Genomic DNA, 27,148 nt, shown 5'->3' on the forward strand with positions numbered 1-27,148 from the left:
TCTCACTTTTTAAAGTTCTTCCATTTGATGCTCACAATTGCTCTGTGATGTAGTGGCTTTTCTCCTAGCCATGTTGCTAGATTGTAGAGGGAGAAATAACCACTTCCGCTGTTGCTTCCCAGGCTTCTAAAGAAACCTTCCCTTCCTTATACCTCTTCTTCCTTAGCTGTCAGAGCCCGCTTGAAGGGAAGCGAGGTTCTCCGGACCCGGCGCCTGGGCCCTCTGAAAGGCTCCTGGGGTCCCTGGGGACCAGTCAGGTGACAGATTCTCAGCCCGGGTGCCATAACCTTCCCCACTTAGGCAGGAGCCCGGTACCCAGATCTAATGCCTGGAAGCTGCACAACCCCGGGCTCCACCCACCCCTCGGGCCAGAACTGGCACAAGTGCCTCCCTCCGGATTTCCACCGGGGTGAACCAATGGGCTGGATGGCGATTGCAGATGCCGATCTATGCCAGAGGCGCGTCGCGACAAACGTGTGGTTTAGAGGAAAGTTGGTTTCCTACTGGGACAGCAGTCGGCAGCGGCAGCCCCACTCTAGCCGGGGCACCGCACGCAGGACGGGGCCGGAGGACAGCGGAGCGGCGCCCGCGGGGTCCTGTCGGGGCCCCTTGGGGCGGGGGGAGCGGCGCGCACAGCTGTCCTCCTCCAGGACCGCCTCCCTCCCGCCGCTCCCTGCTCCCCGCCCTCCGCCCCAGAAATTATCGCCAGCGCGGCGGGCTCGATTCCAGAGCCCCACTCGGGTGCGTTCTTTTGTTTCTTTGTTTTAATGACAGTTCAGCCCTCCAGCATGTCATGCGCGATTAATTCCCTGGCTCTCTTGAAGGCAGCTGGGGTGAAATTTCTTCTGCATCATCCTTTTGGGGATAATTGTTTATGATGCGACGTCAGCCGGATTGATTTTTCTCTCTTGAATGAGAGAGAGAGACTCACAGATGTGTGCGGAGGCCAGGGACGCTGACATTTGGAATTCCTTCAGGGCAAAAGGAGATGGGAATGGGAGCTTAAAAGTGTGCCGCTTAGACTTCAGGCTGCAAGGAATTATTAAGAAGTTTTTCTAGAAAAAAAAAAAAATCCCCTGCACAGCGAGCCGCCTAGGTGCTCCTTTCACGCAGTCCCCTGTGAAGGTGGCAGCGTCTGATAATTAATCTCGGGTACCCAGCCGCTGCAATAGGCTTAAGAAGATGAAGAGGAGGGGCGGGGGAAGTGCGTCACCAGGTGGGGAAGGGGCTGTGCGTTTGGTGACAAGCGGGAGGGGCTGGGGGTGGAGGGGAACGGGGACGGGAAATAGGTTCTGTGTGCTCTCCGGGGGTATTGTGTCAGGAGATGCAGGCTGGCTACCATGTGACGCGGTCCAGAGCTGAAGGGATTGGCCGAGGCAGCGCAGGCGGTGCAGCTCGGCCGGCTCGCTGCTCCTCTCCCTTTCTCTCGCAGCATCTTCGTGGGAGCCTGTAGGTGAAGCAGCACCAGCAGCATCCATGGCCTATCTTTGGGGTTAACACTTGTCTCCTTTGGCTTCAGCAGTGGACAGAGCAGATCTCTCGGCAGCAGCGTTGTGAGGACTTAGCTGGGACCTGAAATTGCATCCTCCTGTGTTTTTTCAGACTCCTTGGAAATTAAGGAATGCAATTCTGCCACCATGATGGAAGGTAGGATGCTTTCTGCTGCGGTTGACTGGCTTTAGGCAAGGTTTGGGCAGAACACCGTTGAAGAATGTGTGCAGCCTGTGTTTGTGGCTGGTCTGGAACCTGGTTGCCAGGATTTGCAAGCAGAAATGCTGCAGTTTGCTTGCAGCGGACCAGGGCTCAGACTAATGGAATCAAACCACAGGGCTTCTGTGAGCTCAGAACCTACAGAGCTCCCAGCTCCTTTGAGAGAGGAAAACATAAAGTGCTTGCAGGGAGCTGAGATAGAGATAGGAAAAAGCTTGCAGAGCAAGTAAGTTGGGAGAGAAGATAGGGTTTTCTGCTCCGGGTTCCTGGGACTATGCTGATTAAACATTTACAATGGAAACTTGTTTTCTGAAATTGACTTAGGCAGGAGAGGTCATCGACAGAGTTATCCATGTTGTCATTTTCGGTGAACTGTTTAAAAATTTAAAAAATTCTTCTAAGATATTTTTACCTTTGCAATTTACATCTTATTCTTGGGATGAGAGGTACAGCGAATTTCGTCCATAAGCTATAGTTTTATGGGGATGTCATTGCAACAGAATGAGCGATATGGGAAAATATCCGGGCCTCTTGGCTCCTGATTCAGGGTCTTATCAGGTTAAAAAAAGAATTTTTTGCTTCCTAAATGAGTTCCCTGTGCAATGGGTCTTAGCCACAGCCAAGCATCGAATGATTACTTACTGATTACCTTTTTGCATTCAATATTAAGCGTAACGAGGAACTTTCCCTGGGGAGATGTTGTTTAAACTATATTTTATTCGACTAAATTACCCTTCCAAGCTTGAGAGAGTGAAGCCAAGATTGCCTCAGAAAAGCAGCCGGCTGATTAAGAAAGAAGCAGGCAGCCCTACCCTGGCTTTTATTTTCTGTTTTCACACTACAGGATGGTGCAAAACTCCTGGCCTTTCCTAAGATGACAGGCAGAAATTTGTCCCCAGCCTGGATTTCACAAAGCAGAATCGAGTGCATAATCGGTCTCAAATCAGCCATGAAAATGGCAGAGAGGCCACCTCTTAAGCTCAGGTCTGTCCTACAGATTTTAAACATTCTTTAGAAATTTACTAAAATGGAATAAGAGGATGGTTTCAAAAAAACAGCAGTGTAGCCTCTACATGTTTGGCAGAAATGAATTCTTTGCACTCTCTCTGTCATCATGTGAAACATTGTTAATGTGATTTGGGGGAGTGAAGAATGCTACAGTCGTGGCCCACAGATTTTAGAAAATAACCTTCAAGGAGCGATTGGGTAGCATTTTGTTATGGAGCCTGGTCTTGTTTGCAAAGGGTTCTCAAGCTAGTTCTTTAAATATAGGCCTAAACTGAAATTACCAGTGCTCTAAGATTAAATCATTTTTATTAATTCAGAATGGATTTAATCTTTGAATTACATGGAAGACAAGCAAAAATAGTATTACTGATGTCCCTTTCAATTAAAGGCTCTTGTGGATTACTTTCTTCAGGAAAAAACCCCAAAAAACGATCTGTAGAAATATTGTGTTTCTCCAGCTAAATTTCATGTAGCATTTCTTGAAAATAAATCTTCATTCGTTCTAATTAGATTTTAATCTTACATAGGAAAGTGGAAGATCTTTCATCTTACTTCTTGTCTTGCAAACTATGAAGTTAAAGTATCTTCTCTGAAGGAAGTAATATTTATTGGTGCTCGTTAATGATTCTGTTGGTAATATTTCCTACTGTGCCATCCCAGAAGGTCAGTTCTAAGCCCTGTGATGAGCTTATCTGAGCTGCCTAAACCGAAATGAGAACTGTAACAAAGACTTGTGTTGGAGCTGGATTAGCACTGTAGCTCTGGGTTTGCCAAATGTGCCTAACGAAGGATGTTATCTTAGCACCGTTATGAATTAGAGATGACACTATGGATGCAGTTGCCTTCCATCAGATCCTTGCAAAAGAAGTTAGACAGGTGTGCTCATTGCCCTAGAAATTTAAATGAAACTAATGATTTTTGTCTACCCATAGTTCCTGCTTAAATGCTTTTCAAGACATTATCTTAATGGTTCGGTGACCTTAGAAAGGCAGATGAGAACCTTAACCAGAAATCAGTTTGCCTAGCAATGGCCTTCCAACCTAGATGCTGGTCTTTGGAGCAATATATGCATGTTTCTGATATTGCATCTAGAATTTCACCTGAGTTGCTCATGCTCTGAAGGTGTGGCATAGCAGTTACTATTTCCACTCAACTCATCCCTAGAGGAAGCTAGGCTGCTACATCTATCATGACAACCTTGGAAAGATAAGGAACCCCCTAAAGGCATCCTAAAATCCTGTCATGGCAGCCCTCTGCTGGAATATCAGTGAGCTCCGAGAAGGTGTTACCCAGCATCTAGACAGTTAAAATGATGTCTCTTCTCAACTAGTACATGTGTCACCCACACACACAGGTACACACACATACAGTCATCCGCACTGACACAGTTCTAGAAAGAGAGAGAACCTACATTCGTGTTCGTATATGAATATACTTCTATATTCACTAAAATGTTTTAGTCTGCTGCTCAAGAGGGGATGGCCATGACAACTTTCCAAAGCTGCTTCTCTACTTTGTGTAAAACAAAAGTTAACAAATATTCATCGGAATGGCTCATAGTTTAGTTTTGTGTTCTCATTTTGAAGGAACAGGATATTCATTGAATGCCTGTTGGAAATCCCGGTCATAGATGAAGAACGTTGCTACCTCCCCGGTGATTCCAATATCGTAGAAGCCAGTGAAATAATTCCGCAGGGACCTCAAGCAGGTCACCAGTAGTTTGTGGCCTCATAGTTTATTTAAAATATTTTTATTTAAAAACATTTTTTAAGGGACTTGATTCGTTTATTCCTGCGTTTATTTTTTGGCAGTGGTTGGTACTGAGTTGTGTCTTTCCTAAAGAATGACACATGATATGGAGCCTTATGCAGTATGAACATGAAGGAAAGGGGAGGGCAGAGGGAATTATTTGCTAAAGGGTGTATGTGTTGGCTAAGCTTACAATGCAGTCTATGTGATTAGGGCAACTATTCAAGGATTCTGTTGTTTTCCACGTATCATTATTAAAGTTTGAAATGGCATGTTAGCCACCCCTTCTAAGCTCAGTGAAGCCAAGGTTTCTTAGGACATCTGTTTATTTGTAAGGCAGCTTGGGCAGTTTTCTCTGGTCGGTATGGAAGTAGACTGAAAGTGCTTATGTTTTCAGTTCCATAGTCAGACTCTTAGGTTCTGTACTGGAAAGATAAGTTTTGGGGTGCCAAAAGTTTCATCCTATTTAAGAATTTTTAAAATCAACGTGCATATTTTTGAGGGTATACTGGGTTTAATTGCAACGTGCAAGGTGATTTAATAACTTTTATTCAATTTTCTGTCCACAGTAACCTACACATCAGTGTATTCTGCATGCAGCACTTTTGTACTAGTTTTTCTAAATTGCAAAAATCAAAACTAATACATTGAGGAGAAAATGGTGGAATGGAATTTGAACCCAAGTTCAGTTAACAACAAAGCTCATATTTTTGATCCCTCATAACACTTGAAATAGGGACCTTTTCTTTTTCCTTTGTGTTGAGGTGGGCATGTTAACCTAACTGAAAACTAGGACTTCGTTTCTTTGATGCATATTCTGTCTCTCTCTTTAAATCTGAATGCTTACAGAACCAGACCTTTTAATTCCTTGTTAATGCCTTTTACCGCCAAAAGCGTGACTTAGAAAATTTTGAACAATTCTAAATTAGTTGACTTTCTGTTGTTGCAATGAACCTTATAACAGTAAAGGCTTTTTTTTTTTTCTATCTAGAAATGGAGTTTTATTTATTTGGAAAATTCTTTGATGTGATCAGAAAAGAAGAAAGCATTTTGAAGCTGGAGCTGTTCATTTTCTCGTCAGCTAGGAAGGTTTAAAGGGAGTGCTTCTAACTCTCCTGCTGATTCCCTTCCCACAAATGGTGAAGTTATTTTGGAAAACCTTAAGCACGCGTGTGAGATTCTAGTGTATGTTCCATCACTTATGTAATTTCTCGCCTTCCTGGAGACTGTGTCAGAAAAAGCCTCCTGAAATGTAAAAGTTCCCATCAACCCCCAGGGGTCAGCTTTAAATCTCCAAAAAGAGTATGCAGTCTTTAAAAAAATTAACTTAGATAAACCACGCAGGGAGATTCTGGATAATTCTTTCCGTTGAATTTGGCATATACACTATCCATGTTTCAAATAAACAAGTTTCAGGAAGTCACCAGCTCACAGTTTTTATGTTCCTGAAAGTTTGTTTGTGAATTGCTCACTTGAAACGAGTTTTCCCACAGGAATAATGATATAAATGATGGTTAGATTCTCACACTAGTCCTTCAAAGACTATTAATGCTCTATCTAGTTGAAATATCAAATATTTCCTATGAAAAGTGTAAAGGACAGTTTGGTTACTGTAGTAATGAGCCAGAAGAGAACGATGGCATTAACTATATTTTCAATTTTGAATGTTGCTTTTGGAGGGAAAGGAGGTTTAATTAGAGGACAATGAGGAGACAGAGAGAAAATTTGAAGGGGATTTTTAGGTATATTTTCAGAAGTTTCAGCAACTCATGACACTGGGTTTTTCAATTATGTTCAATTTTGCTTCCATACTTGAGGTTTACCTTCTCTCGATTCAATTTTGTCACATCTACTGCTGTTAAATCATGGTTACTTTCATTACGTAAATTCACAAATGGAATTAAGAAAGGGAGAGAGAATTTACTGAGATGACTGTAAAGGAGCTGGAAGGGAGGAAAAGGTTAAGGAATTGCAATGGATTTCGCCTCCGTGTCTGAAAAAGTCTCTGAGGAGACATTCACTGAATAAGGAAGGGGGCATAGACCAAAGGGAATTGGGGAGTATGCTAAGGGCAGGGTCCTCTTGAGGAGAAAGTAGGGTGTGGGGCAGAAGTATTGGATCTAACTGGTTTATAGCTGACTACCAAATACTTCTGTGGGCTCAAGGGGGCTTGCTTACCAGTAAGAGAGCTACTGGGGAAGGAGGTTTAGACTTGGAGAGGGGTGAGTACCCATTCTTGGAGCATGTATACCATTTAATTGCATCTACAGAGTGTTAGAAAGATAGTTAGTGTCTCTATTTAAATGCCTTGTATCATGTCACCTCCTTGTTTAAAAACCTTCGAGATCTTCTCATTTCTCTTCAATCCGCAGCACCCAAGAACCAGTCCACGGGCTTGCAGTACCTCCTCAGGCCCATCGAATGCCTCACTTACACCGACAGCCTCACTGTCTGTCTCAGAGTCTTTAGAGCGAATACTGCCCTGTTTCAGGGCTGTTGCTCTGCCTGTAATTCTCTTTGGCCAACTTATGGAATAACTGATTCTCTTGTGATCCCAGAAAAGTGCCACCTCCCCAGGAGGCCTTCATTGTCATCCTTGTTATCCCCAGACACACACACTGAGCCACGGAGTCCATCTTAGTCCCCTGTCTCTCAGAACTGCATTTATGATCCATGGTTATTCCCTGGTGCATGGGCTGAATTTCACTTGGAAGTTAGTGCCATGAGGCCAGAAACCTGGTCTGTCATCTTCAGCTCTGTATCCTTAGCTCTGGATGCATGGTGGACGCTTAGCATGTTTATTTATTGGGTACGTGAATAAAACCAAGTATAAATTATTCCGATGACTTCAAACTGTACCTTATAAGATATTATTTGGGGAATTATGGTGGATATAAGAAAAATAAATGGTCAAATTTACATTCTCATTGGAGAAACAAGATCTATAAACATGAAGTAATTAGGAAAAAGATAATGTATTATGAAATACTAAGTTGTGGGATACAGATAATACATTTTGAGAAACAAAATAACAGATAGAGTTCATTTGAAAATATGCACTTGAACTTGAGTTATTTTGGTGATTAGCTCCATGGAAATGATTTCATAATGGAAAGAGACAAGTTATAACACAGCTATTCAAAGAAATTCCCAGAAATTGCCAGAGGCGTGTTGTCAATATCCTGCAGATATTTTTTCTTTTCTCGCTCCTTCTGCTTTCCTTGTTTTTCTCCCCTTTCTTTCCCCACTTCACTCATTCTTCCATCCCACCTAGGCTTTCTTTCTTTTTCTCTGCTTTATGACCAAATCTGAAAATAGTAGCTTCTAGAGCTAGAGAGTTTGACTTGGAATCTGGGAAAGCATTTTTAAACAAACAAGCGAATGTAAATGAGTGTGATGTGGTACGATGTATTTGTGCATGTAGCATGTAGCGGCAATGTCAAAGTATGTGAGGTTTTTCAGACACCAATTATTCCTGATTAGAGAATTTGTGCATCACAGAAGCCCGGTGTGTTTGCTGAATTCGTGCAGTTTGGACGTTTTGGTAGAAAGAGCGTGGACCCAGAAGTCAACTTCAGCTTGAATCCGTGTTCTTTGACTCCTTGGCTCTGTGCCCTGAGAAGGTTGCTCTGCCTTCCTGGGGTTCTGCTTCCTTGCAAACACAGGGAGAGCATGGATCTGCCACCCCTGTAGACCTTCCAGCTCTGGGCGTCTCTGGCATCATTGATTTTGAACTCCCCATATCTACTCCCTCCAAGGTTTGAATTCGAATGATTGACTCTCCTTCCTCCCACCTGAACATTTTCTTGTCCCTGACACGAAAATGATCAGCTGTTTTACTGCCTGCCTTTTGTTGGTGTGCTCTTCCTCTACTGTTCTTTTGCATGTATGTCTCAAGTCAGTTTTGCATCTTTGCTTTATCGGAAGGCAACAGTGCATTCATGCAACTCTCCTCCATAGCTCCTAGCCGAGATCTCTTTACTCATTCATCGAAAATGATACACGGAATGCATAGTGCGTGTAAGGCACTGTTCTAGGTGCTAGAGGTTCAATAGTGAACAAAACAGAGAAAAATTCTTGCTTATATGGAACTTCCTGTTTGGTGCAGGAGAGAGATGATAAAAATAGAATGCAGAGTACGTTAGATGGGGATGAGGACCGTGGAGAAGCACTGACTGGAGAAAGTGGATAGATGAAGTGGTGGAAGGAGTGGGGTGGATGCAGCTGCAGTTGCAAATAGGGGGGCGATGGAAAGCCTCGCTGAGAAGACATTTGAGCAAAGACTTGAGGGAGAGAGTGGAGGGAGTGAGCAGCCATGTAACCATCTGGAGGAGTTGTCCAAGGAGGCAGGAGAAAAGGGCAAGTGGGAAGGCTCGGGATGTGGCAGAACAGCAAGGAGGCCAGTGAGTCCAGAGCAAAGGGTAGCAGAATGTTCAAGAGAGGAACTCAGAGAAGTGATATACAGATACACACCGATGAGTCTCTTTCAATGGTCGGAAAGCCAGTTTCCTTTTGCAGAAGTCAATCAGCATAAGCCTGTGTTATCCATGTGTCCAGGGACAGGTGGGCATTCAGAAGCCTGGCATTCTGAAACCAGTTCTGTCACTATCTTATGATGCTGCCTCTCGGACTCATTCTTCCCAAGCTCAAAGTTAGAGCTGAGAGTTCAGCTACAACTCTAGGCTTGAACATTTCCACACAAGAGAAGTAGCCCCACAGGAAGAGCAACTTCAGAGTCAGAGTTACACATCAATTCCAAATGTTTTGAGTATATACCAAAGACCTTCATTTTTACTTTTGTTCCATATCAACGTCTATTATGTATCAGGAGTGGTATTTTAGGATTTTTAGAAAAGATCATGCAGAATGACTCATGTTAAATATCTCTAACAAATAGTATAATGGGGAAAATTTTGTGCTCACTTAGGACATTGTCATAGGATCATGTGACACTTGCACAGACTTCAAACTTTCAAAAATGCTTCCTTCATTCAACAGATCCATCTGGAGCTTTTTCCTTAGTCTCAGGTGCTGTTCTAGATACTGTGAATGTGGCAGCAAAAAAGGCAGCTGTGGTCTTTGTCTTCAGAAGCTTAGAGTCAAGTATATGTTGTCACATCTTTGTGTACATATTTTATTCTCATGTCATCGCTGTGTGGTGGAAAGAATAGGTATTACCATCCTTGTTTCAAACAGGAGGAAACTAGGGCCTAATGAGGTGAAGTGACTTCCTCAAGGTGACCACCTTACCAAGTGGCAGAACCAGCATTTATTTACCACACTTGACTCCTAGTCAAGCGCTCTTTATTTACATAACAGTGTAATTGGAAGGCCCTGCTCACATCTGAAATTATTTGGCCTGGATCTCCGGCTGACAAGCAAACAGCAGATCGTCTAAATTTGACATGGTATTTCAAAAATCTTCTTCAGAACTAAGCAAGTTAATTTTATGATCAGGTCGTGATGCTTCAGATCAGCCTCCAGCCTGGAGCAGGCCGCCTAACACAGAAGTCTTCCACCCCAGGGGCTCCTTTCAGCGGCACTGGGATTTCCTAGAATTTTATGATGAGAAGGGACACTTGAAATCACTATCGTGGCCGGCGGACTCTAGACTTTCCACAGCTTACATTCTACAAAACCTTTTCTCAAAAAGCCCGGCTCCCACTATGAACAAAAGCCCTTTCTCCCTGTAAGGACAGGTCGGGGTTCGCTGCCGTTTCGTAAAAGCCTCGGCCATTCTCACAAGAACGTGATGGTGCAGGCCACCATTGAAAATTAACCAATCTAGTCCAACCTCATTTTGCAGGTTTGGAAACCAAAGCCAAATGTATCAACTTACCCAAGGATTTTTATTCTCTCTTTAAGAGAACAAGTCAAAGTTTATTTTAGTAGTGATTCCAAAAATGTGAATAGACAAAGACTTGGAACCCACGGTGTCTTTCACGTTAAAGGTGCTGAGGCTGCTTGGGTGGCTGCCCAAAAACACACAAATGAATGTGTCCCCAGGGTCGTCGCTCTCCTGAGTCCACATACAATGTGGCCATTTATAGCTCTCGCCTCTGCTTCCTCGGCTCCTGCGTCTGCTGTTAGTGAGTAAGTGCTGTGTGGTGGGAAGGACCAGGACTTGAAGGGGCTATTCCTCTTTACGAGCTGTGTGACCTTGAGTGAGTTCTGGAACTGCGGTGGCCTCAGCCTTCCCGTTTGTAAGGAAGCAACAATGCTGGCTCCCTACCTCGTAGAGTTGTTGTGAAGATCAAATGAGATAATAAATATGAAAACATCTGAAAAACGGTGATGCAAATGCCAGTGATTTTCTCAGCTGGTTCTCCCTCAGCTTGATGTTGCATGTGGGTTTCTTCGCATCAGTGACTAGGGTTACCACTTGCTATTTTGCTTGTCAAGTGGGTTATCACTGCACGTCTTCTGCGGGCAGGCCTTACAGATTTCCCTCCTCTCCTCACCATCCTGCTCGTTACTAGCATATTCTGTCATCCTCTTTTCTCACTGTCCATGTGCTACACTACCCCTTTCTTGACCACGGAGGGCAGCACTAATCAATCACAGCTGTCTTTCTCTCTGGCCTCAGCATCTATGTCAACATCATATTCCAGGCCCCCCTGCCAGGTGGTTGGAGCTGGCACATGAGGTGACATCACTTTGCTTTCCCCACCGTGGGCAGTTTCCCAAAGTTGAAATGCAGTGACTAAAACTGCAGTATACGTGGTCCAGCTGTGCACCCAGCCTTTACTGATGCCCTTGGGGAATCGCTGAAAGATGACGTGTGAAGAATCGCTCACAGCACTGGTTGTGGCAGCAACAGTAGGAAATGGTCTGCGAGCCCTGTGGCAGGCAGGACCCCCCTCCGGCACTATCGGCTTTGCCCATCAGGTCTCTGGTAGCCTCCTTGTGCCCGCACTTCAAAGGACTGTGCCAACCAGGTAGCCAAGTAGAGTCAGTGCTCGGATTCGTTCCTGATTCCTCCTTCCTTCCCGCTTCACATCAGTAGACCCTCACGAGCGGCAGGTTATCCTTCCTAAATAGCTCTTGACTCTTTTCTCCCTGGGCCATACCTCATCGGACCTCGCTGCTTCCCCTTCCAGTCCATCCTCCTCACAGCCACCAGGGAGCTCGCTTTCCTCGCTTGCCTGTGCGTGGTCCCGTGCTCCTGAGATGGAGTCAGAGGCTGCAGCGCGCTGTGCAGCAGTTCCACCCGGCCGCCTTGCAGCCTCGTAGCCACCGCCACAGCCCGACTGGAGGGAGACGTTGGCCCTTCTCTCTCCCTGGACTGAGCTCTTCCTTCCCCACTCTGTGTTGAGTCATTCAGGATCAAACCACAGTGTCTGTCTTCAGTGAAGCCCCCCATCCCCTGGGATGAGTGGGAGGTGCCCCATCCTGTGCTCCCTCAGCCTCCCTTCTTACCCTCAAGGCCACAGAGCGGAAGGTCATGAGCACTGGCTCTGGAGTCAGAGCGACCTGGGTGAACCCCACTGTGTGACCTTGGGAAGCTAGTGCTCCCTTCCACCTGGGAAATGGGTGTGATCATAGCAGTCCCTTCTGGTGGTAGTCTACCCCTGTGAGGGTGTAAGGAGGAAATCAGAGCGTGCACTTGTAGCACTCAGAGCTCTCCGGAGATACAGAGCCCACAGGCAGAGAGAGACTGTTGAGCAATTGCTTCCCTGGATCGTGGGGACTGACATGGCAAGTCCAGAATCTGCAGGGCCGGCTGGCAGGCTGGAAACCTCGGTGGGTTGATCCTGCGGTCTCGAGCCAAAGGTTCAGCTCTCAATAAATGGTAGCTGCTGTTTTCTGTTCTTGTGCCTACTTTGTTCCTCCCCCAAGGACCAAGGACTCTGCCAGAGTAGGGACCATGTCTTATTTTTGTATTCCCAATGCATGGCAGTGTAAGTGCTCAATAAATATCCAGTGAGTGAATGAAGCCTGTTGAGGGATTAAAGACATTTGGGGCCACATTCAAGCCACTCAGCACGTGATTATCTTGAGAATTAAATTAGTTAATACCTGCAAAACCCATAGAAAGTGTTTGATCCATAGTAAAGGCTCATTCAATGTTGCTGTGCTGGACACAGCAAAGGCTCCAGTGTGGCTCCTGGATGCTAGGCGGTCCCCAGGCTGGGCTCCCGGCTCTCCTGCTGCATGGATCACTCTGGCTGAGAGCCACACACGGCCCAGGAGCATGCAGTTCATATGGCGTCTCACACCTTCTGCCCGACTCCAATTGTTTCCTCTCTTTTTAAGAAAGACTGGGTTTCATGGCAGAAAACTTGGAAAATAGAAAGATAAAAAGGAGAAACTGAAATCACCCGTAAACTCGTTATTATGAAATAACCAGTCAGTGCTGCAATTTGCCGAGTGTAGAACGTGGGCTCCAGGGGCGACGTGACCCTCTTTAAGCCTCAGCAATATCATCAGTAAAGCAGGTGAAGTAACACCTACCACGTAAGATTCTGGAGAAATTAGATAAGATAGTGTATAGATTGCACTTAGCACTTACCTGGCCTATTGAGTAAGAACTCAATAAACGCTAGCTCTTCACAGCTTTGTAGTCAAAATGCATATCTATGTTAAAGAACCCAATTTTATCAGTATATATATAGACAGATGCATATATGTATACATATGTGTGTGCATACACACGCACATGACTTTTTTACTTTACCTTAGGCAGTAACCAATATCCTAGGCAGCACATCTATTTGTTAAGAGTGGAGGATCTGGAGACACACTTCCCAGATTCAGATCCTGACCTCTCTCTCTCCCCTTGCCCAATGTGTGAGCTCAGGCAAGTTATTTAACCCTTCTGTGCCTCAGTTGCTTCTTCTGTTTGAGATAATCCCTAGCTGAAAAGGTTATTAAAGGATTAAATGAGTTTAATATAACTAGTTATTATTATGTTATTATATGATACAGTAGATATGATATCTATTACATATTCGTTATATATTATATAATCATATACTATGTATATGTAATATACATAAAGAACAGTATTTGGTACAGAGTAAATGCTTAGTCAAGAAATGTGAACTATCATTATTATCTTCATGAATAATCTCCAAAAGCATTCTTTTGCTATTTTGGTTGTATAATTATTTTGGTTGTATAACACTATTCCGCTGCATCATAATTTATTTTACTTTTCCCCTGTCGTTAGACATTCAGACTGCCAGCTGGAGCTTGATTTGTGTACTGAGCAAGAATGGCTCATATTAATGGGTCACATGGTATGGTCTGAATTCTTGGTTCTCATTTAATGAGACAGCTTGGTGAGGTGGTGAGAGTTGTGTACTGGGTTCTGGTTGTGGCACTGCCCCAGCCAGGTGAGTGACTTTGGATAAGCCATTTAACATTAGGAAGAGAAAGCAAAGGAGTAGAAAGAAAAATTGATTTTGATTCAAAAAATTCTGACATCTCTTGGCACCATTCTTTATTAGCCATGAGGATGAGGCCAAGAATTTACCAGGTGGGTAAGAATTGATTTTTTTATGTCCTTTTTGGAGGTCCTGTCTGTGTCTCTTGGGCAAGTCACCATCTCTTTATTTTCCCATCTGTAGAATGGTAAATGATCTGAGCTCTCCTGCCTTTCTCACTTGGTTATAAACATCAAAGCACAAAATATATGTGAAAGTATTTTGAAAGCAATAAATTTTTGTATAAATATAATGTAGCATTAGAGCCATTATTAGATTTAGTATCTTGGACACTCTGTTTTCAAGCGAAGGGCTAAGTAAGATAATTTTGAAAGGGCTAACTAATTTTAAGATTCTGTCATGTAGTACTAGGATGTGTTCCTACCACAGTCAACCCCTCGCCTCATACCTTCCACCTTTCATGCATACAAATGATTTTATTCATTTCTAGATACCAAGAGAGGAACACCTTTCCTAATTTGGTGAATTATTTATTTGAACGAGGAAAGTTATATGTAATTTTGTTAAATTGGGGAAAAATATCATGTCTAATAATGAACATAGAGTGGGACAATTAAAAATACATATTAAAGTGTGTTCAACTGAAGTCTATCTTGGCCTAGTTAGAAACCCAAGTATAGTTCTGTATATAATTTTAACAAAGTCTAATCTGCTCAATCTAACTGTCAGGTCAAATTATTTAATCTGGATCTCTTCTCTTGAGTTTTCTGCTATCTTTGTGGCAACCCACTTCAATTGGCACATTGATGAATAGAGTTCATTGCCCTCTTGATCAATTTTGACTAAGTACAGAGGAGGTTTTTAGTGATAGTGGCATGCCATGAGCTAGCCACGGTTCTAGGTGTGGGACACACAGTGAGCGAGACACACAGAGTCCCTCCCCTCAGGGAGCTTGCTTTCTACTATGAGAAGACAAGACTAACAAATCAAATGAATAAACAAGATAATTTCAGATGGTGGTCAACTCAAGGAAAATAATATCACGCGGAAGAGAATGGGCAGTGGTGGCGAGTGCTCCTTTCGGTGGTCAGGGAAGGCATTTTAGCTGAGGCGTCTTCATCCTGTGACAGGTAAAGATCGGGGAGCAGAGCAGTTCAGGAGTGAGATTGCAGGGGTGAAAGGCCTGGTCTTGGCAAGCTCAAGGAAGAAGAGGAAAGCCAGTGTGGCTGGAGACCAGTGAGGGAGGCGGAGGAAAGGAGGAAGGCAAGAGTCAGGGCAGGCAGGGCTTTGTGAGCAGGGAAGATGGATCTGGAATCTATTCTGAGGCAATGGAAAGCCACTGGAGGGGTTTAAGGAGAAAGTCATGCTTCCATTTGCATCTTTAAACAATTGCTTTGGATGTTGGATGGACTTGAGTAGCTACAGATGGCATTCTGGGGGTTTTTTTCCTTTTTTTTTTTTTTTGAGAGGAAATTGTCTGGAATCTGTGTTTGAGTAATAAATGCTCTGATTTTACTTAAATTTCATGTTCATTTTCAGGAAAGCTAAGAGAGTTTAGAAGGGACTGTGGCACCCTTCCCCCAAGCCACTCAGCACCATCACTACTGAGATCCGACAGCTCAAAGTGAAGGTTTAATTCAGCTATTGAACAAACTCTTTTTCTAATCCAAGTGGTTGTGGCATTAGATTTTTTCGGAGGCATGTTGACAGGCGAAAAACATGAAGATATTAGAGATCCAAGTATTTCATGTGGTTTTTTTTTCACGTGCTTGCTTTTAAATGGCTTTGAATCACCTTAATTCTTCGATGGCCATTTTGGTACTGAACCAGTTGGTTTATTAGGCCGGCTTTCATCACCGAGGCTGTTTCTCTGTAGGCCAGATCAGAAAGATAGAGGCACTTAAGAGATCTTGCTTTCGAGAGAGGTTGACCTCTCCATGTTCCGTTTCTCTCCACAATGTTTCCATTAAGACCTCACGTGCCCTCTCTGAATTCCATTGCCTGAGATCCCTCTTGGCTCCCTTCCCTCCATTCGCCTGTGACTCCTCCCCCTGTGGAGCTCCTCTTTTCTCCTCCAAGGTGCTGAAACTGTCTAGCCTCTGAAGGGTACTGTCCCCTTCCTGAAGGTGGCACTTGCTCCTGTTCCTGTCTTCTTTACGCTAAGGACTCTGGTTTTCTTTTTCTAATTACTTGTAAGATATAGCAGGTAAGTGCACAGGCTTGAAAGTCAAAACAGCCTTGGGTTCAAATCCTGCGCCTGCCATTTACTAACTGTGTGCCTGTGGGCAAGCCCGCGCTTCAGGTTTTTCTGTTTAGTTCTTTCTTTCTTAGCTTTTAATCTATCACAAATTCACAAGATTGTCAGCAAGTTATTTATTGAGATTCCAAACATTGTGCTCGGTACTAGGTGTACATGATGAGCAAACATCATGAACACAGGCCTCGTGGATCCTACAGTATAGTGACAGATGTGAAATTAACACAGATACTAACTGATGGCAAGTGAGCAAAGTGCTGTGAAGGAAGCACTGGATGGGATGTTCAAAGGGCCTTTTAAATAGAGGACCTCACCTGGTAAAGCGGGGGAGATGTTGCAAGCATTAAGTGACGCTGCATTTAGCCTATTTCCTGTGACCTTTGCATACAATTGATCATAGCTGTTATTGTTGTCATCACTGCTGTTGTCATCGTTAACATTACACTCACCCCATGCCTGTCAATACCCTTGCTTCGGTGAGCTTTCCCAGAACATGCTACATCGTGCTCTGAAAATGTCTGTTGACTGTGTTCTTGGTTTCTCGCCTAGAGCTGCTCTGCCTCTGTGCTCCCTGACCCCTGCCAGCTTACCTAGTTTCTGACCTGCTATCTGAGCAGTTTCTGGAGCTATCCGCACATATTTTGAGTTCCATCCGTGCCTTGACTCCTCCAGATTCCTCAGAAGGCTCTTGATCTTACTGTTCTGTCTCTTAAATGAGTGTCAACCAAATCCCAACGTGACAACTGCCTTGTTCCTATGCCGTTCCAGAAGGAAGGAGGAACCTTTCAGGAAATTTTCTGAAAGAAAAAGAGAGTGCCTCCCTCTCCATTTCAGCCCTCTGGAAGAGCCCATTGCTACACCACTCTGCACTGCAAGCACTTGTTCCAGCTGAGTTATGAGCCTGAGGGATATTTCTTCCCACTGTTTTCCAGAAAGCCTTTCTTATTCACCACTGCCCTAGAGTCTAGGCTTTAAATCCAATCCTCAGACTTTTGCATTTCTTTATACCAACGCCTGCGGAAATATGCTTTTTGAGTTTTGGTGTGGTCGGTGCATTTGTGGTGCGTAGGTGGATGCCTGGTGAACTCTTGATCTCCCCAGCTGATTGGTGACAGGAATCGCTCTTCACGGCCGTTCCCTCTGAATCACCTCTTCTCCCGGAGTCGTCCTAACTGACTTTAGTTCTTCCTTCCGTTTTTTCCTATTCTCTGATTAGACCTTACTGAAAGGTAGCTGCCCCAGAACAATCTAGATCTCCGGATATTGCATAATAAGAAAGACTAAGAATACTATTATCCCTGAAATGCTCCATAATTTCTCTTAACAAGTAGGTACAGCTAAAACCACCGCCCTTCCCTAGAGGAGGAAATGTCCAGGTAGAGTTCAGATTTATTAACATAAAAATGGCTACCATTTCTTGAGCTCCTGCTGTGTGCCAGAAACTATTCTTAAATTTTCTATAGGCATTTATCTCATTTAATCTTCACAACAATTCTAGGAGGGTGATGCTAGGACAATTATCCCCATTACGTGGATGAGAAGACAGAGGATCGGAGAGTTTACAACTTGCCCAAACATTTACAACTTGAACACTGATCTATCTGACTCCCAAACTTATGTTGTGAACCACTAGGTAATATTGTCTCTCAATTTTTACCTTGAGAAATTAGATTTAATATATTCACACATAAGGGCAAATGGTGACACCATCTGCAGCACAGCAATCGACAGTTACCAATAAGTGATACTATTACCGCATGCCTACCTAGTTCTTCTCACTGGATACCAATTAAATATGAGGAGATTCCTGTCCAGTTCCTGTAATACTATAAAACATCTATAATACTGCACATGAAAATTTCTGGCTGATAAAAAAATGAGTAGACGATCATAGAGGTAACAAAATTATTATCCAGGATGCCTTTGTTCTGATTGTTTTTAATCACCTTGGTTTGCAGTTTCTCAGGCTGTACTTTATAGATTTCAATGGTGCTGTGTGTTAACAGAAATTTCAACAGACTACGGGGAATTTGCCATTCCTTCTTCACTAGGTAATGCACTTCTGTGCTAGAGTGACACATCCAGGTCCCCTTTTTGCTTAACAATCTGTTGAGCACATCTCCTCATCTCAGTTATAATAGAATTTTTATTTTGTAGCATTTCACAGGCAATTCAGTCACCAGTTGACTTTTGTTTAATATAAGAAATAAAGCCATTCTGACTGTGTGGTTTGGAAAGGGTTATAGTTCCCAATTCCACATTAATAACTTCATTGTAGTTAAGGCTTAACACTGCTTTTGATTTTAATATTCCTAACAGATGCTCCATCCTCAATAACTATAATAAAATGTGTATTTTAGAAACGTGTAAAAATATGCAGATCCTCTCCAAGTTTATTTATAAACTCGAAATAGAGCATTTATGCTATCTACTCTGCAGTAAATTCAAATGCAGCCCTTAGGTACTGCCTTTTCACCTGCGTGCTGTGTTTCCTGTTCTCATCACAAGTTCTTTAGTCAGAGCAGGAGAAACAATGGTTTGGATGAACTCCGTATATAAGGCACAAGGCCCCAAAGTGTGCGCATGTCCAAGCCTGGAGATTCTCTGAGGGGGAAATTGACTTGTGGAAAGGTGGGCTACAGTCCCCCGACGTTGGGAGGAATGACAGTCACTATTTTTACAGTGTATAATTTATCAGGGTGCTAGGCTCTGAGTGGGGGGCTGTATAAATGGCAGATCTCTCTCCATAACCCTATAAGAGTTATTCTTTTTTTAAAAAATTTTTTGAGGTCGCATTGGTTTATAACATTATATAAATTTCAGGTATATATTGTATTTCGACCTCTGTGTATACTGATTGTGCTCACTGCCAAAAGTCCAGTTGCCATCCATCGCCATACACATGCACCCCTTTATCCCTTTTACCCTCCCCCCACCCCCTTCCCCTCTGATAACCACTGATCTGTTCTCCACATCTGTGTGTTTGTTTGTTTGTCTTCCACATATGAGTGAAGTCACATGGTAATTGTCTGTCTCCCTCTGACTTATTTCTCTGAGCATAATACCCTCAAGGTCCATCCATGTTGTTGCAAAATGGTGCAATTTCGTCTTTTTATGGCTGAGTAGTATTCCACTGTGTATATACCTCATCTTCTTTATTCATTCATCCGTTGTTGGGCTTTTAGGTTGCTTCCAAGTCTTGGCTATTGTGAATAATGCTGCAAAGAACATAGGCGTGGAGATATCTCTTCAAATTAGTGTTTCCTTGAGGGTCATTCTTAATCTCATTGGATAAATAAGGAAAAGGAAGGCCAAGGTCACATGCACAGTTAGGAAGCAGCCCAGTAGGATGAGACTGCTGAGTCCATGCCCTGTGATCTCTGACCTGTCATCGTGGGCTCGTCCAGGAAGCTGGGCTGGTGAGGCTCCTGTCCATTGTCAGAGCAGTCACAGACTTCATATGGGACCTCTTTATCACCACGCATCACCCCATCTGAGCCCTTGAGCATGCCTGTTTTGCTGGCTCTGTGTTGTAAAGAGCCTTTACTGACTTCAGCAAATTCATTTAGCAACTTGATTTCCCGGGCTGTGCTACACTTGGCTCCTTGCTTCATCTTCCTTTTCTGCACTGTGTGCTCTTCTGCACCTTCCACTGCTCCCTCTTCTCTCTGCTTCCCTCCTTTCTTCTCGTGATTCCTTCCCTGGTTTGCGTTGCGCTGCTACCTGCTGTGTTCCTGTCCTGTGGTCTCTGCCCTTCCTGTTCCCCTCATGCAGGCTGGTTTAGGGAGCGGTAGCGGAGCGTGGATAAGACAGGGGACTTTGAGCAAGGCTGTTCAGCTTCCAATCCTGACCCTGCACTTCTGAGCTATGCCATCTTAGCTAATGTACTTCTCTGTGCCTCTGTTTTTTGTTTTCTCAGCTTTAAAATCAATGTTACCATACTAATACCTATCTCATAGTTATGGTGAGGAATAAATGAGCTAACACATATAAAGTGCTTAGTTTAGAGCCTGGCACAGAGTAATCACTCACTTAGTCAATTTTTTTTTCTTCCATTTGTACAATGACAGGCAATTTATATGAGGAAATCCCATCTTTTGGTTGAGAGAAAAATGACTTCAACCACTACAAGGAAAACGCTTCTGCCAGGAAGAAAACAAAGCAAGTTCTCCCTTTAAGATGCTTCCCATTCCTTCATTTTCAAGTTCCCCTTGGCCACAACACAGCGAGTTGGCCGACTGCCACCAAGACCTCAGAGACCAATACATCGGCCAAGTTTTGTTTTTCTCTTAACTCTTGGAATTCCTGTCTCTCCAACTCCCTGCCACCCATGTTTGCAATGCAGGGGTTGCTGGCAGAAGCTGCACATTTGGGTCATGGTTGACCTGGGTCTGGTGGTTTTAGGGGGCTGGGCCAAAAGCTGGGGGAATGATGGCTTTCTGTTCACTGGCCCCTCAACAGTCATGCATCAGAGCATTTGTGATAACTCTGTACGCAGGTGGGGAGGGGCGAGTGTAAAGAATTCAAAATGACCCTCAGAGCAGCTCTGCCCTGTACTTTTCATGAAGCATTTCGTGTGATGCTTATGGCCTCCTCTTACAGTTGGTATTGTTTTTTCCATTTAAAAAATAGGGTCATTGACAATGAGGCCAAGAGAAGTTCAGTAATTTGACTAAGATCTACCTGATTGCTCACAGTCTCATTCCCTGCCCTTTGTTGTACACCTTCCTTCCTATCCTACCCTCTCTTGGCCTCAGTTTCCTCATCTGTAAAATAATGAGGTTTGGGGTGATGATTTTGAGTTCCCTTCCAGCTCTGATACTCTGGCACACTGGGGTCAGCGTCTGGATTTGGAAGCACTGTTGCCATTGGTCACCCTCTGAGTGTCCATCGGGATGTGCACGGACAGGCACCACTTGCTCATTGCTGCTTGATTTATCCTGCAACTATCTGTGACTCTTTCTCTGAGTCACATTACCACTCCCATTATCGTGTCTCCCATATTGACCGAACATACTCTGTTCCATTATCGCTGAGCAAATCCTCTAAGGAATCTAATACAGCTTTAAGAATTCTCTTCTGGAAGTTGCTGAATATGTGTTGCCTTGATCCACAAGTTTATATAATTTCAGAAGAAAGATGCTCCAGATGAGGCTAAATAAGCTCGGAGTTGAGTGTAGAAGAGAAGAAAGCCAACAACCAGTGGGCTCTACTGCGTTAAATATCTTCTGCCCTGCCTTTCATAGTTTTGTGAGTTAGGTACTTTCTCCAAGGCTCAGACAGAATAAGACCCCATAGCTTGCGCAGAGAATTCAAATTTGAGTCTGCCTATATTTTTTATACAGTACCATGACCTTTCGCTTGGTGTAGTAGCAGAAAGAGACACTAGGTTGGAAATCTGTTTCCAACTTTGCTACTACAGTCATGCATCGCTTAACAATGGGGATATGTTTTGAGAAATGTGTCCTTGGGTGATTTTGTCATTATGCAAACATCACAGAGTGTACTCACACAAACCTAGCTGGTACAGCCTACTACACATCTAGGCTGTATGGTACTAGTCTTACGGGACTACCGCCATATAAGCATTGTTGACAGAAACATTATTATGCAGTGCATGACTGTAAGTTTCAATGTGATGTTTTAAGACACTCTTCATGGATAAAATCCATCTATAAAATTGTTTGTCTTTAAACTGAGTAATCTTGGAGATTGTCTATCTTGAGCCACGTTGTTAATGCTTTAATCATCTCAACTGGTTAGGAGAATGTTTTATTCTTTCTCCCTTATCTCTTGGTTCAATCACCAAGTACTATCAGTTCTCTCTTCAAAATACTTCTCTGTGTTCTTCTTTCCTATTTCTGTCACCCACTACTGTAAATCTGGACCTTATTTCACTGCTCGAATCCTGAAATAGATTGCAAGCTGTTCATACTCCCAGGCTCTACCCACTTTCCCTCCCAGCCCTTCGCATGTATCCTTCACACACACACACACACACACACTTGCTCACTTCTTGCTCTTGTCCAAAAACCTCAATTGTTCCTTCTCCATTGCTTGGGTATCAAGTTCTCCAGGCTTCCATAAGCAAAAACTGCCTCCAGGAAACCTGTTCTCGCATGTCCACCATCTTCATCTTATCTCTGAACCTTTGCCAAGGCTGTTTTCTGCAACTCTCTTCCTTGAATTCTTCCAAGTCCTTCAAGGTCCACCCCGAGTACAAAAAAGAGCCTTGTCCCTCTTGTTCATCAAGAAGGACGTGTGCTGGGGCTGGCCTGGTGGGACAGCGGTTAAGTTCACACATTTCGCTTCAGTGGCCAAGGTTCGCTAGTTCAGATCCCAGGTGTGGACCTACACACCACTTGGCAAGCCATGCTATGGCAGGTGTCCCACATATAAAATAGAGGAGGATGGGCACAGATGTTAGCTCAGGGACAGTCTTCCTCAGCAAAAAGAGGTGGATTGGTGGCAGATGTTAGCTCAGGGCTAATCTTCTTCTTCAAAAAAAAAGAAAGGTGTATCCCAACCATGATCACAATGCCAGGCACACAAGGAGCACTTCGTAAATATTTGCTGAATTAACGTATGACTCCCTTCCACAAGGGTATCCTTGACTACTTCGTCCCATATCATGTCAGCATTCTTTAAACCCCAGTGGCACCAATTTAGCAGCTCTGTGGTCTTATAGTTCCTTTGTTTTTATACACTTAAGGAAGAATAAAATCGATGAAATCAAAGAAGGATTTTGAATTGGCCAAATCCTAGCGCTGGGCGTTTCTCCTACAGACTGGAGGAAGAGGAAACCCTGTCTGTGTGTAAGACCCTATTCTGACATGCTCTATCAATACCTTGTTCATTGAACCATTACAACAGCATGGTCAGGTAGGTGCTATATTATGCCCATTTTATTGATGGAAAAACTGAGGTCCAGAGAGATTAAGTAATTTCCCCAAGATAAAAACGCTAGAACATGGTTAAACAAGGATTCAAATCCAGGGATTACAAAGTGTGCAATCTTCAGCATTATACTCCACTACCTCTCACATCACTGCAGAACATAGGAAAACACTGACTATGTCACCAGACTAACCCCAAGAATGAGATTAAACTCCTAAGTCAGACTGTACAGTCAATGGAACACAATAGCATCTTATTAGAAATGGATAGCCCTTTGGATTCAGCTCCAGTTTATTCATAATCCCCAGTAAGATGCTCACCAGCTGTTTATAAGTAGATGTGCTCTTGTGTTTGGGCATTAAGTGATAACGACCTTGCCCGCGCTGGAGCTCCTCTTTCTCCTTTGCTGGGTCTTCTCTGACTCTTGAAATGCTGCATGGCTAACGGCATGACATGCCTTCTCTAAGGAAGCTCTATTGCCTGGGGCTTCTCTGGCATACTGTCCTAGGAAGTTCTGCACTGCAGCCTCTGATCAGCTGAATAAAAATGAAGTGGGCATTTGTATTTCCCCACTGATTGAGTTGGCTCAACCTGATGTAGGTTCAAATTCACAAAAGCCTAGACAGGCTTGCTTCCAGGCTTGCAATGGAGATGGAGGAAGGCAGGCTGTGTGCCCAGCTTCCTTGCAAAGCATAGCATTGGGTATGTGTCGCTGGTACCCTTTAAAACCAAGGCTCCAGAACTCCCCCTCCCCCACCCACAAGTCATGGGATGATTTGTGCAAGATGCCCTACTTCTGGTGCCAGCTGGGCCCTGTTCAAATGAGCGTGCGGATCAGAAAGTGTTTTCTAAAGGGTGAGTACATCTCTTACAGATAAAATGATCCGTAACACAAGATGTCTCAGACTGTACCCCTCTTGGTTTTTCAAAGTTAATATTTTTACTTTACTTAAAAGCTTCTTCCTCAGAAAAGCCAAATCTTGATCATGTGAATTCCAGTTATTTAAAAGAATGTCAACCTGGTTAAATTATGTTTTCTGAGTCGATGCTTGACAAACAAGGGTAGTAGAATCTTGATATTTACAAGCTTAACATCCAGGTTTCTAGTATTCATACAATACATTTTAGGTTTGCAACAGGAGCAATTTGTAGGTTTCCTAAGGTGTGAGTATGAGTCACCCACTTCAGGATGCAGGGATTTAGGTGGCAGTCAGTAAGAGAATAGAGCTAGCTGTGTGTCCAGCATCCACATCTCAACACGCTCTGTTATTGTCTGGAGTGGTGATTATAATTTGGGCATTCTCATCCAAATGTCAAGGGTAAACTTTGTATCTGAATCGGTGAAATGGCTTTAGATTTTTGTACAAATGGTTGTGATGTAAGGCTTGTGGAACTTTCCCACTCCACACTCATGGCCAAGGTTGCTAATCAATGAGCTGCCCTGGCCAAAGGCAGCGTGCGTCAGAAGCCTCCGCAAGAGGTCAGATCAATTTGGTGCTCAAAGATGTGAAAATGGCTCCCTGTTGCTGGGATTTGAAAGGTCTAAATTAAGCTCCCTCCTTTTTCCTCTTTTTAATTCGAGGCTGACATGAAATACAGATTTCTCCCTTCTCTCTTACACACAAGTTTGAGTCTCTCAGACTTTGCCAAACATTCTCCAAAAACATCAGGAAAACGGGTCTTCATTTGGTCTGCCCACCTCTGGCAATGGCTTTGGGATAGATGTTTGGGGAGGATATAGTGACGAAAAGGAGGAGGAGGGGCCAGATTTCATGAGAGAGAAAAATAGGTAGGTACCCATTAGACACGATTTCCATGTTGGCAAAATGATGCCCCTCCTCCCTCAACCAGAAACTCCACTTGTGGGATCTCAGAACAGCCTGCTTCTTCGCGTCATTTAGGAAGCTTGCCACACACGAAAATGACTTTTGTTAGGAGTGGAACTTAATAATCTATAGAATACACTTAGGTTTTATGGATTTCTGAGTCACTTTCAATACTTAATACTTTTTGGATTCTTCCATTTGTAACAATCCACGGCCTCAGATTACAGGCCTCTTTTCATGTTAGTTTGCCCACTGGAATGTGAGCCACTGAGGATGGGGATGTCTTTTCTTAAAAAAATTTCTATCCAAGAAACTAGCATCATGGCTTGGATGTGGTAAGTTTAAATGAAGAAGTGAAGAAATGATATTTAGTATGAATGGTTTTATCACAGAGCCTTATTTACCATGAACCAATCATAGACCTGTTCCAATGATAATTTCTTTTTATTGCAAAAGGTTATCTGAAAGTAGAGACACCTGCCTTCATTCCTGTCCTGCTCGTTTATCCTGAGAGCAGGGCTGGGTTATGGGTGTGCCCCCTTGGCAGTTGCATAATGCTTAGAAGGGCCCTGCACTTGGTTAGTGCTCTGCTGTGGCCTTCTTAAAATTCGTAATAACTTCTAAGCAGGAGACCCTGCATTTTCATTTTGCACCAAGCCCACAAATTATGTCCCAGGTCCTGCCCGAGCGTCTGCTATACCCAGTGTGCTAGACTGGCGGCTATGCATTAGCCCTTCCTTCCAATTTGGCTTTTCTTGGCCTAAGTTGAATTCACAAGTGATGGCTGGGTTGTGGGTTCCGTTTGTTTGTTAAGAGCCCTCTACAGCAGCCATCACATCAGGGAGAGGTATCACTTGTCACCTAGGCTTCAGAGGACTAGTCCTAGAACCCTACCATGCAGGCGCTACAATTTGGTTCCAAAGAGTCAAAGAGAAACATCTTTGGAGAGAGGCTGGCACCTGTAAATGACTTCCAGGTCCTTCCCTCCAGCTGGGGACAAGGGAAAGGGGAAGAAAGCTGAGCCTTGAAGACTCCTCAAGAGATCCCTGGGGACCCTGTTGCTGGGCCCTCCCTTCTACTTCTCTCCCAGGACTCAACTGTCCTAGGATAATGCTTCTCCAACTTTCCTGTGTATAGGAAACACCATCAGTCCAGTTAAAATGCATGTTCTGGTGCAGCAGGTCATGGGTAGGGCTTGAGATTCTCCATTTCCGATAAGCTCAGAAGTTTCGCTGATGCTGCTGGCACATGGACCACCCTTTGGGTAGCTAGCCGACCGGTTTGCTGTGTTTCAGCTGTGGAGCAGATCCTGAATTTCTGTTTTATCCTGGCTTACGGTGGAGTTCCCACTTTCCCTGAAAGCAGTCTGGCTTACCCTAATTTCCTAACACATGTACTGACACAAGCTTGCACAAGTGCACACATGCATGCTATGACTTAGAATGCACGGAGCTTCATATAGGAGAAAAGCCTGGCTCAAACTACCTTAAACAATGAGGAGATTTATTGTCTTCCATAATTGAAAAAGCAGAGAAAATCAAAAGCAGGCTCCAGGAGCAGTAGAGTACGTGACTCTGCAGCAGCATCAACGATCTAGGCTTTCTTCATCTCTAGTCATGTCACAGGTCTATTCCCAGCCCATGGCTTAGCCAGGGGAACGAGATGACTGTGATTGGCTTAGCTTAATCAGGTTTCTCAGGGTCCACTTGCTGGAGCCAAGAGGAGGGGGTTAGTGTCCCTTGAAACACATGGATGTGTGAGGAGTGGATATCTGAAAACAGTCCAGGTTATGCTGGAAAGAGGAAATGTGTTGTGACTGGGAGAGAGGGAATGGGCGCTGGGTCTGCCTATATCCACTTCCCAATAAATGGCCTTCAATTCAAGAAGGACACTAGAGCATCTCAGCGCGCAACTACCGCCGGGAGCCTGGGGGCCCCAGCCCTCTCCTTTCCCTCACTGGATCAGCCGTCCCTGAAGCTGACCTCTAAAATCTTTGGTTTGAATATAGAAGAATAATTTTCACTTCACTCTTTACTGGGTAGCTGATCATCGATGCTTCATTACAATGCAGGCCAGGAACGATTGTGTGACTGTGAAATCAGGGCCAGGGTGACGTTGTAGTTGACTTTGCTTGATTGAAATACTAAACGTTTCTCACGTCCACCCGCATAGTTCGCAAGCTCAGTTGGTGAGGTCGTCCTTGCAGCTCACACACTTAAACAAGTAGAGGCAACGCTGGAGTCCAACACTGTGTTGATCCAGTTGTTGAAAAGTCATGATTTTCGCCAGCATTGTGCAGCGTAGTTCCTCTG

At 44.0% G+C, this 27,148-nt stretch overlaps 1 protein-coding gene across 8 annotated transcripts in view; it reads left to right on the forward strand.

Annotated features, from left to right (window-relative positions):
* Positions 1-917: 917 nt before the first annotated feature.
* SGIP1 (SH3GL interacting endocytic adaptor 1) overlaps positions 918-27,148 on the forward strand; it is a 198,697-nt gene continuing 172,466 nt past the window's right edge. For 6 of the 8 annotated variants that reach the window (XM_046645843.1, XM_046645845.1, XM_046645842.1 and 3 more), the window contains exon 1: positions 1,374-1,647. In XM_046645843.1, coding sequence (XP_046501799.1) covers positions 1,638-1,647 — 10 coding nt within the window. In that variant the 5' untranslated portion in view covers positions 1,374-1,637. Of the gene's footprint in view, positions 1,217-1,373; positions 1,648-27,148 lie in introns of those variants that run through there. The other 2 variants (XM_046645840.1, XM_046645841.1) reach the window with 2 other exon arrangements.

Source organism: Equus quagga, chromosome 18 (assembly GCF_021613505.1).
Source record: "Equus quagga isolate Etosha38 chromosome 18, UCLA_HA_Equagga_1.0, whole genome shotgun sequence".
Taxonomy (NCBI): domain Eukaryota; kingdom Metazoa; phylum Chordata; class Mammalia; order Perissodactyla; family Equidae; genus Equus; species Equus quagga.